The 12,378-nt window shown below is 36.6% G+C and overlaps 1 protein-coding gene across 4 annotated transcripts in view; it reads left to right on the top strand.

The window, feature by feature from the left end:
* LOC145277827 (monoglyceride lipase-like) overlaps window positions 1-12,378 on the top strand; it is a 610,056-nt gene that overhangs the window by 182,614 nt on the left and 415,064 nt on the right. For all 4 annotated transcript variants that reach the window (XM_080129733.1, XM_080129734.1, XM_080129735.1 and 1 more), the window contains one exon: window positions 6,416-6,604. In XM_080129733.1, coding sequence (XP_079985859.1) covers window positions 6,432-6,604 — 173 coding nt within the window. In that variant the 5' untranslated portion in view covers window positions 6,416-6,431. The remainder of the gene's footprint in view (window positions 1-6,415; window positions 6,605-12,378) is intronic.

Raw genomic sequence — 12,378 nt, 5'->3', positions numbered from 1 at the left:
TGTGTAACTCTCCTGCTTCATGTCTGGATAGTCCGGGGTCTATCGATTGGCACTCCTGACAGTGCTCCACTACCTCCCTGACCTCCTTCTCTGTGGTTTCTGGGTAAACCTCTCTTGCCAGGAATAACGTCCGTTCTCGACCAAAGTGGTGCATTTCATGTAACTTTTTAACTTCCTCTCCTGCACAGCATACTGAGGAAACCTTTCTCTCTTGCAGCTAGGCCTTCTTTACCCATGTCATTGAATCTGCCTTGTTCTTTTCTGATGGGATCAGCACTACAGATACCTTCAACTGGAATTCCGCTATCAAATCTGCAAGTGCTCCAAGCCTGCGCTTGATCAGCATTTCTGCAGCACCTCTGGTCCTAACTCTCTTATCGCCAGTCACTGCTGACCTGATCCATGAAACTACCGTGGCCGAATCGGATTTGATTTCAATCGTTTTCAATTCCCAGTTCAAGGCCAGATTGATTCCTTTCATAGCGGCCTCCAGTTAGGCTACGTTGATATGGGAATAGTCGTTTTTCTTCCTTAACCATGCCGCATCTTCCACAGTTACGCCTCCCATCTCTAATACGACGCCCAATGCCAGAATGCTGGCAACGCACCAAATCACCCCCGCATCTCCGCTGCTGACGTACCATTCCCCCTTTACTGGATCTTCTTTCGTCACTCTCGCGATGATTTCTTGTAGCATGTTCGTGACCTCCTTCATCACACGGCCCTCCCAGCCATCAGTGCTTGTTTGTCGTTTAATAAAGCTGCACGCTATCCTGAGCCAGCCGGCGATTGGATAGTGTCCCACCAGTCTCCCGCAAACCGAGAAGAGTTCTCGTTTCGTCAGGTCGGTTCCGATTTCGGGTATTGCATTCCCTCGTCTAAAGATAAGGCTTCCTTTGCCATCTCAGCATTGTTTCAACCCCAACGCCGCTCCTCCATCCAGGGACTCCGCCGGTTTTGCAGTCAACCCATACCTCGTGACACTTCTCACTTTCTCTGCTGTCACCTCTGCTTCCTCCACAAGAATGTTGTCAATGTACGAACTAGTGGCCTTGTCCACTATATAGTCTTTACTCAGCACCGTAGTCATAATTTTTGGGGCTGAGCTCAGCCCAAAGCCTAACCTCGTCAGGCAATACAACTTCCCCTTGTACCGGACCAATTGATGTTTCCAGAGTTTTTCATCTACATGGATCTGGAGATAAGCCGACTTCAGGTCGACAATAGTAGTGGCCTGCTTCATTCTCCTCCACTTCCTCATCACCTCTTCGCATACATCAATCCCCTTTCCACTGTGGCAGGCTACGTATCTGTTTAATTCTCTGAAATCCAGTACCGGTCTAACTTTATTCTTTGTGGGTTGAACAACCGCCAGTAATGGTAGCACTTCTTTTTCTTCCCCTGTCCACGGTTTCAGAATTCCCTCCTCTATCCACCTCTCCACTTCTTACTCGAATCCTTTTCTTATTTCTCCTTGCAGTGTTTTCTCGTAGCAGCTTACTTTGTTTCGTTCCTGAGGCCCGGAGATCCATTTCCACCTCTCACCATTGAACCTCGCTAGGAAATCCTCGTCCTCGATGCAGCAAGCCTCTGGTTTTTGTGTTCTGATATTTCTATCACCTTCCACTCCTGCCATTCCTACTGCATTGAGGCGTCCAAAAGTTACTTGGCCCCCTCTCAACGTAGCGCCCCCCTCCCCCCAGTTGGTTGATTGCACTTACACCTAAAACCACATCAACATCACCAACCAGACGATCATCCAACACCAGGGCTCGTAGTCCAATAGGCACACCTTGCACCAGTACTTCCGCTGTTGTCTCTCCCAGGCATTTCACCTCCCTGCCATCCACGGTCTTAATACTCCTGGTTTCGCTCCATGATCTAGCAACATTCTTTGTTACCTCTTCCCATTGACCACTACTGGTAACTGAGGTAACGTTTTGTTGTGCGCCATTTCCACATAGAAGGGGGAACCACTGGCGCAATGGCTCCCCTTCACTCGTTTCCCTGGTCCCGTGCAGCAACGCAATAGTGGCTAATGTGCCCCACTCGTCCACATCGGTAGCAGATAACCCCCGGTCTCGGCTCTTTGCAGTTCTTGAGCAGGTGAGGACCCTGGCACCGGAAGCACTTGATGGCAGGCCTCCCCTCCTGTCGCCTCGCTACCTGTCTCTCGTCATTCAAGTGGGGCCTCATGCACTTATTTCCACTCATAGTTGCAGCCACGATTGGGCCCTTGACATTCTTGACTAGGACTCTGGCATGGACCAAGAGATCATCCACTTCCATCGTATTGATCTCAGTGATTCTCTGCATGTTCGCGGAGATTTCTTCTGGGAAGCCATTCACTAGGTATAGCTTTACCGTCATCTCCAGACTCCTCCCCACGTAACCAGCCAATCCTGCCAGTCTTCTGATCTCTGCAGCAAAGACGTCAACAGACTCTCCTGTCCACCTCAAACTTGCAAGCTTGCTGAGTGCTTCAAATGGACTCTCGGCGAAAGCCAATTTCAGTCTTTGCTCCACTGAGGCAAGGTCTCCCTTATCTTCATCGCGCATCTGCTGGTAAATAGTGAGGGCTTCCCCCTCTTAGTAGAGCGGCAGCAGGGTGACCACGTCTTCGATTTTTTGTAACCTTGCCACCATCTTTAATTTTTCCAGCCATTTAATTAGGTCACCCTCCCCAGTGAAGGGTCTCAACATCTGAGTTGAGAGTCTCCAGTCAGCCATGTTAACCTGCTTGACTCGCCGAAATAGCTTCTAGGGTTATAATCAGGATTCGGTTCTGGGGTTCGGGAAGGAGTGAGTCACTCTCTCGACAACAGCACGTTTCTGCCCTCTTCTTTTCCAATCGACCACACCTGGCCTCTCACCACCGCACAATCTGAACGTCTGCAATACAAAATTCTTTTCAAGAGAAGATGTTCACAACTCTTTTCTCTCTGCTGCCCCAGGGAATTTTTCCTTGTTTTTATGTCCTCCTATCTAGAAAAAAAAGGAAGAGACAGGAAAGAAAAATAGCTTCTCCCATCATGCTCTGCCTTCCCAAGATGCCTTTCGCGTATACAAATGCGCTGGCCATCCTTCCTTCTTCTTTCCCAAAGAGCGATGCAGATACACCCGGTATGTTTCTTTTTTTTTTTTTCCTTCTTTTCTAACCATATACCCCACATTGAATGCATTTGTTATTCAGTTATGATGAAGACCCATTCTCAGAAGGGACACAACAGTGGCGACCTCTCAAAATTGTAACTCTGACCAAGACGCAGAAATGAAGAAATCCCAGTTGTAAAAGGCAAGTCTAAACAACAAGCATAAGAAAAACTATTCTCACCCAGAAAACAGATAATTCATGGTAAATATAGATTTTCTGAATCTTAGTTTAACCAAAATATTTGTCATTTTCTCAAGAATACAAGTTTCACACAGTGGTATGGTACTGTCCTTTTTCAGTAATAGTCATTCCCTCAACAATTTTCAAAATATCAGGAATATTACAATGACCGAAAATTTTGTGCCATATGTTCAAGTTGTGCCTTGTGTTACACATTTTTTTTCAATAATACACTTTCCCCCTTTTTTTAATTTTAAATTTAACTGTACTTGGTGGTTAACCTAGCATGGTTTTGTGAGAATTTCATGCTACAACCTTTCCCTACAGTGGTTTGCATGGTCAGTATGTTTTGCATAAATGTTGGTACGAATAAAACATTTTTTAAATAAACATTGTCTCTTTTTATTTGTATAGTGCAAGACTATTTTTCTTTCTTTAATGCTATATTATTTTTTTGACTTACCAACAAGCTCAATATAATGTTCCTCTGAATTAAAGTCATTCTCAAATTTAACAATTTTTTTTCATCATTAATAATATGGAAGTAGTCCCAGAAATAATGTGAGGATTTATTCTTACTTTGTAGTATGAATAAGTTTTCTTTATTCTGTCTTTTTCTACAGAATTTGGTATTGTGCATTCTTACTCTGCAAAATTTACATTACAGTTTTTGTGAAGTAGCCATTTTTATTGCACTGAAAACACATCGCAGGGCCTATTTTGTATGAAGTTTTCATGATGGAGTCTTCCATTATGGGTTTCGTGTTTTCCTCATATACCTGGAGTGATGGTTTGAATTCCAGCAGTGTTTGGTCTTTCTCTTTGGGTAACTCTAGCCTTTAAAATGTTGGGAGCAGATGGCAGTCCTTTACAATAACATAGCTTTCGTTAATGCATCTGAAATTGTCTCTTTACAATTTTGTAGGGTGGCAATTGCTTTATCTGCTTGGATGGTGTAGCCTGTAACCTCTTCATCATATATTTTTGGAAGGTTGAAAATTCTGTGTACAAAGCAATAGGTTTTGGTAAATGAAAATTTTTAATGCTTTTTTCTCGTCATCTTTCGCATCCAGTATGATTAAAGCCGAGCATTTGTTGTCCAAAACTTGGATTATTTTTGCAAATATTTCCTCATTTCTTTGTAGGTTGACTTCATAATCTTCTTTCAACTCAGTTTTTAGTTTTAGCCTGTGTAGATGTTCCATGAATTTAATTTCAAACATCTCATAATGATTTTCATCACCATCAAACATTAGTCTAAGCATGCTGTTCCCTTAACCTGTTGAGTGAGATATGTTTGAATATATATGGTGGTCAGAATTACTAAGGAAGGCCCACACAATGAGAGATAAATTTTAATGTCTTTAATCAAAGAAAGTTAACCATGAAAAAAAAAAAAAAAATTATTCCAAAGCAAGAGAGTTAAGGGAGGTAACTCATGATTCAAACACTATAGAAGCCCAAAATGTAAATTTTTTAAAAATTTATAGAGACATTGAAACATTATTATACCCTTATTTCTATATTTTTGAAGATTATAAAAAATATTTATTAATTTAAGCACTTCTATTTTGTTGTAATAAAAAGGAAGTGCTTCTTTAATTAGAATACTTTTCATTGTATATAAATAAGATTTTATTTTGGATCTTTAAATTGTATTAGTTTTAAATACAGGGAGATTTAAAATCAACATTGCTTAAAAAATTCCAAATTCAGTAATATTCTGAAAATATTGATAAAATTTGTTTACCAATGTTTTCCGTAAAATTCGAAATAATACTTTAGTAAAATGTTTACAACATTAATTTTATTTTATTTCTTAAGATGACTCAATTTATTCTTAAATGTGCACTAACGATAAACTAATCCTTTTTAAAATAAAAGTAAAAGTTCATTTTAAATGTGAAAAAGTCAATAAATTCACTGAGTAGATTGACAATTTATTCATTGAAAAAATAATAAATAAATAGGATACAGCGGGTTGGATAAAAATCCTGTCGTTTTTTTAGTTTTTTTTTACAATGTTGCCTAAAAAATAACCAAATGCTTCTCTAAATTAGTCGTTAGTAGAAATTATCTCCTTTTTTAAAATTATTTTTTTCTTTGTGACCCTGGTTCTTAATTTTTTCATTTTTTTATTTTCAAGATTATAAAATATTTTTACGATAATGTTTACACATGTATGTGTACAAGGAAAAAAATCGAAATTTTCGTGAGATTAAAATCACATGAAATATTTTTTGCAATTATATTATTTTTTGGTGAAAATATTGAATAAACAATGCTTAATATTGTTAGTTCAAAAAATTTAATTTTCTACAAGTTTATATTGATTTCATCAATACAGACTTTAGGGGCTTTTTTCGTAATGTTCCTGAAAGAAAAAAAAATTATTGTTAACCTCTACAATGCTTTATTTTCATAAAAAAAGCAAAAATAAAGTCATACGTCTTTTTTTTTCTTTTTTAGAACATAAAACTCGAAATTTAGTAAATATGTTTTTTGTTTACATAATACATAATACATTTTCACTAAGATTTGAACAAAATAATGTGCTCATTATATTTTGTTATTATTACTAAATACTGAAAATTTCATAAAAATTGGTTGATTTCCTGAATTTTAATGAATTTTTAAATGAAAGAAGGGGTTAAAATGTTTATACATTTTGAAGATCGGCCGTTCATTTTGAATGTACCTAATATAATACAAACCAAACTAAATTAACTTTGCAAACTTATTAAACCAGGTAGGGGTAAATCTGCAGGTTTTCATCCAAAATAGTAACCAACTGTAACAGCAATTAATCAACTGCTATTTTAAAACAATGCTTCAAAAAGTTTGTCCCTTTAGTTTTATTGTGAGAATAAAAACTGTTTTTATAAATGAATCCAAAATATAACAAAATATAACGCCATAAAATTGCAGACATCACAGTCGGACACCATTTTAAGTGAAAAAATGTGCCCAGCACTGGCGGTCATAGGTGGTCAGAAGCAGACATAGAAATGCTTCTGGTAGATTCACTATAACAAAAATGGTTATCTTGATTCAGAAAAAAAAATGTTATTTTCATTTCAGAAAGAATTGTTGAAAAATGACGTCTGAAGGTTCCATTAATAATGAGAAGAATGATTCGATGTTGGGGAAGGATGAACAATTGTCAGAAAAGAACAAACTGAAAAAAGAGCGAAATCTGCTAATCAATGTGGATGGACAAAAGCTCTTCTGCAAATATTGGGTGAATGAAATGTCCAGCTTTACACCAAAGTAAGTCCAGGCGTTTTTATTAATAATTCTTATCAATGAATCAAAGAAAAATGGATGAAACTTTGACTCACTCTTGTTAGTAAGATTAGCACTTTTAAGAAGTAAAACAACCAAAATCATCAAATTGTATCTCTCTCTCTCTCTCTCTCTCTCTATATATATATATATATATATATATATATATATATATATATATATATATATATATATATTATTCCAGCTTAAAAATATTCAAAAGATTAGAATCATCAAGGGTCGTTGATAGTGCTCAATCAAATTTTTCATACTCAATATGGATCTCAGTAGTTAACTAATTTTATTCCCTAGCATATATTGGGACAATACTCAACTCCCTGAAGATCCCCAAGAATACAATTTAACAAATAAATCTCTCAAATTGACACAAAGATACTGAATAAATGGCATAGTTTTATAAAGATAAATTAGATTCTCAAAAACACTATAGGATTTTATTTAGAAAAGATTACCAAACTAACGAAATCACAAGTGATTTTAGGTGAAATTTTGGAAACCCCCTGGAAAATTATGTAAATTGGGATCCCCACCTTTCATATAATTAAAAAAAAAAAATAATAAAAAAAAAATTTAAAGCATATGTGCATATATGCTTATATGTGTATGTAAAATATATATATATATATATATATATATATATATATATATAAACAAACTAAATGTTAAAATAAATACTATCAGATAAATTTCATAAATAAATGTATGAATTTATTAAGATACAAATTTAAAAAATTTGATTTGATATAACTAGAAAGTGTATAAAAAATACAGCTTAAATTGACCCCTTAAAAAGGTAGATCTGATTTAAAAAAAAAAAAAGTTGTAAGATTCTAAAAATAAAAAATTGAATGATTTGAGACAGGCAGTATGGCCTAATTTCGATGAACTGCTCCACTATCTATCTAATTTCAAATTGTCTGAAATATTGTTTTCCGACATCCTCATTGGCATTTGTATTCATTTGTACTACCTGTCTTTTGTTCTTCCTTTCTTCTCTCTTTAAATGACTACACAAACCCCCTCCTTCTAAATCTTTTTCTCTTTCACTCTCTTTCTTCTAACTCCCTCTAATCTTTCATACATCCTCCCCACCAACAAACTTTTAACCCCTCTCCTGTCCTTCTCTTAATGAATAATAGCTGTAAAAGTTTTTGCCTTCCAACTTAATATCATAAGAACTTTAAACCATGCTATACATTAGACATGGGGAAATATTTTCTCCTCTAAAATTATAAAAAATTCTTAAATCTTTTTTTAATTTTCCAAATTTTTTCTTGTCTGATGAGATCAATAATGATTGGAACAGTCTGCACATCATAGCAAGATATGACTATATTTACATAAAAAAATAAAAGATATATATATATATATATATATATATACAGTGATGATCATATTTATTGGCACGGTAAAATAAAAGTTAAATTTTGTCTAATAAATTCTAAAAAAGGGATTAAATTAAAGAAAATAACAAAGTATATTATGTATTTTTAACTGGCCTTTCCAATGCAGCAATCGGATTTTAGAAAAAATAAATAACAAAGGAACAACAAACATAATTGCAAAAAACCCTTGTTCAAAATTATTGGCACGATTTATTTAATAATCAATTGTATAGCCTTTGGCCTTGATTACCTTCCTCAGTCGCTTTTCATAGTTTACAACCAAGTTGTTGCACTCTTCAGTAGTAATTTTAGCCCACTCTTCCTGACAATAATCCTCCAATTGAATAAGATTCTTAGGCTTCCTTTGCATTACCCTCAATTTTAATGTTCTCCATAAATTTTCAATTGGATTAAGGTCTGGGCTTTGTGATGGCCACTCCAAAACATTAATATGATTGTCCTCAAGCCATTTCTTAGTCAGTTTAGCCGAATGCTTTGGGTCATTATCTTGCATGAACCACCAACGACGACCAAGTGAGAGCTCTTTAGCAGAGTCTTTCAGGTTTTCATCCAATATTTTAACAATCTTCCTTTTTTATGCTACCTGTGACCTTAACAAGTCGCCCTGGTCCAGAGGCAGCAAAGGATCCCCAAAACATCAAACTGCCTCCACCGTGCTTCACTGTGGGTATGGTGTTCTTAGGCAGGAAAGCTTCGCCAGATTTTCTGTAAATATAAGACACTTTATTATGGCCAAATAACTCTATTTTCGTTTCGTCAGTCCATAGAACACATTTCCAGAATGCAACATCTTTATCAATATGACGTTTTGCAAAGGCTAGCCTTGCTTTCAGGTGCATAAGCTTCAATAAGGGAGTCTTTCTCGGACGACATGCTTTTAAACCAGCTCTCTTCAAAACTCTACCAACTGTATGTCGAGATACATTCACTCCAGAGGTGCTCTGTTCATCAACAATCTCCCCAACAGAGATCCTTGGGTTTTGTTTTACTTGTCGAACAATTTTCCGTTCATCTCTTGGGGAAAGAATCCTTTTTCTCCCTCTACCCTCTAAACTCATAACGTGGCCTTGCGATTTGAACTTGTTTATTATGGCTCTAACAGTGGATTTGGGAAGGTTTAGCTTCTTTGAAATCTTATCATAGCCCTCCCCATTGGTATGGCATGCTACAACAAGCTTCCTGACGTCTTCGCTGTGTTCCTTAGTTTTAACCATGGCGATTGAAAATTATAATTTAGTCACTTATAATAGTTTAAATAAATCGCTATCTAAAAATTATCTGAAAAAAATTATTCACTGAATTAGCGTTAAACAAGCATAATATGGCTATAAAAAAGTTCAGAAAGCATGTAAACCGGAAATTGATTGATATTATACTGATACTAAAAGAAAAACAAAGCCGTGCCAATAATTTTGAACAAGGGTTTTTTGCAATTATGTTTGTTGTTCCTTTGTTATTTATTCTTTCTAAAATCCGATTGCTGCATCGGAAAGGCCAGTTAAAAATACATAATATACTTTGTTATTTTCTTTAATTTAATCCCTTTTTTAGAATTTATTAGACAAAATTTAAGTTTTATTTTACCGTGCCAATAAATATGATCATCACTGTATATATATATATATATATATATATATAGTAATTTATAAAATATATATGGCGATTAAGCTACACTGAATATTCAGCGTTTCATCCACTCTAGGATTCCTCAGGCTTATGCGCATAAGTCTGAGGAATCCTAGAGTGGATGAAACGCCGAATATTCAGTGTAGCTTAATCGCCATATATATTTTATAAATTACCAACTAGCTCTACCTACGTATTGAGCACTTTTGAAGTAAATACTTAAAGTTTACGCATAAATCTATACTTTCGTATATTAATTTTATGTGAGTAAATGAAGTAGTTATATATATATATATATATATATATATATATATATATATATATATATATATAATTCTCCTTATGCGTCTCTCCAGCAAATTAGGTCCAGTGAAAATCCTGAGTATCTACGCTCCCACTCTCAACTCTAGTGCTGAGGTAAAGGAAGAGTTTTACGAGGAGCTAGAAAGGACCATAAAGACAATTTCTGCTTCAAATAAACTATACCTCCTCGGTGATTTCAATGCCTGTATCAGAGCCAACTGTGACTCTTGGCCTCGTTAAATCGGTCATTTTGGCATCAGCAAGATGAAAGAAAATGGACAGAGACTCCTCGAGCTGTGTCATTCAATGACTTATGCATCACAAACACATTCTTCTAAGCAAAACCATATCACAGAGTGTCCTGGCGGCACCCCCGGTCCCATCATTGGCATTAATTGGATTTTGTCATCACCAGAATAAACTTGCTGAATTGCACCCAGAATACTCACAGCTACCACAGTGCAGACTGCGATACTGACCACACACTAGTTGCAGCTGAAGTCTGTATCACACCTAAGAGAATCCACAAAGCAAAAAGGATGACCCCGCATAAATATAGCCTTCACCTCCTTTCCCAACGTATGTGCATGCTTTGCAGACTCACTCCAGGATGCCTTAAAAGACTGTCCAACAAATACGGCGGAAGAGAGATGAGGACACATTCGTGAGGCCATCTACAACTCTGCTATGGACACCTTTGGTAAGCAAAAGAAGAATCCAGACTGGTTTGAAGTGGGAACCAGTTATTTCATCTAAATGTACTGCACTGAGAAGACACTCGCTGCACCCAGGAAGGCCCAGAAGACTGCCAGATACTGTGCCAACAAATACTGATGGAACCTATGTAGCAGCATCCAGCTTTGCTGACTGCGGAAACATTCGTGGGATGTATGTGGGACTGAAGGTGGCCTTTGGTCCAAGTATGGTTAAGACTACACCACTGAAATCAGAATCAGGCAATATCATCACAAACTGCGGAAAGCAAATGGAGAAATGGGCTGAATACTATCAGCAGCTATACTCGTGCGAGAATATCATCACTAACATAGCAATTGAAGGCATCCCACCCCTGCCAGCCATGGATGAGCTGGATAATTCTCCCTCCCCTGATGAACTCACTGAAGCCATTGGCATCCTTGCTAGCGGTAAAGCTCCAGGTGGGGATGACATTCCATTTGAAATCATCAAGGCCGGCAAAAATACAATTCTCCTTGATGGTCTCTATAAATTTCTGCTCCAGTGCTGGGAGGAGGGTTCGGTTCCGCAAGACATGCACAACGTCAACATTACAATGCTTTAGGTAATCGCGGCATCTCTCTGCTTAGTGTTGTTGGAAAAGTCTTTGTAGTAATGAACAGACTCTAGTCACTTGCAGAGAGAGTTTACCCAGTGGTGGAATGTGGGTTTAGAGCAGAAAGGTCAACTGTTGTCATTGAAATCCATGAAATCGCCCGGAAAGAAGCTTCATATACAGTAACTTAGTCCAAAATATATGTTATTCTACATTGCACTCTATAGAACCTACTGTTTCTGTTATGAAATTATTTTATATTAACTTCTTTCCAATTAACGAAAAAAAAACATTAAGAAATTTATGTGCGGGGTTTGAACTTACAGACCATGGCATGAAAAAACAAAAAAACAAAACAAACATGTAAATTTTCAAATTTTATAAAATTCTTTGCAGTTAATGAAAAAAAATTAAGAAATTTACATGCAGAGTTTGAACCTACAGGAACACATCATGCAAAAAAAACACAAAAAACCCGCTATCAACTTACCCACAGTAGAATTTTCATGGTCCGTTGTTTTATCATTGTTGCTAGGGGACGACATGGAAAAAATGGCTTTACCGATGATAAATTAAAATAACGGTTTTGATTATCGGTAATTATCAGGGGTATTTTCAGACAAAACTTAACTAAAATCACTCCCAGGCTTATATAGACTAAAGTTCTGTAAATTTTAAAGAAAATCTGTTCAGCTGTTTCGGAGTCTATAAGGAATGAACTCCCCCCCCCCCACACACAGACAAAGTTGCATTTATATAATTGTAAAGATACTCATTATTAAATTAGATGTATATGTACATGTGAACGTTTCTTTAAGTATATATGTTTGTACGTGTGCATGTGTGTGCTCGCGCGCGTGGCCGCTAGCTAACCCTCTCCAAATAATTAACAACTAATAAAAACTAAATAAATAAACCGAATCATAGCCCCCCCCCCCCATCTCCAACCTAAGCGAACACCCAACAGGTCAAGACATACTTATCAAGAAATCATCTCACCAACAAGACACCAAAAACTTTAACATTAAGACTCAAATTTTAAAGTAATCCCCCCTCCTACCCCCACATATTCCTCTTCCCCCTCCATGTATCCCTATGCCCTCAGCCACACC

This window comes from Euprymna scolopes, chromosome 6, assembly GCF_053919585.1.
Source record: "Euprymna scolopes isolate OS-2025 chromosome 6, ASM5391958v1, whole genome shotgun sequence".
NCBI lineage: Eukaryota > Metazoa > Mollusca > Cephalopoda > Sepiida > Sepiolidae > Euprymna > Euprymna scolopes.
The sequence above is the reverse complement of the archived record's forward strand: the minus strand, read 5'-3'. Positions and strand labels throughout refer to the sequence as shown.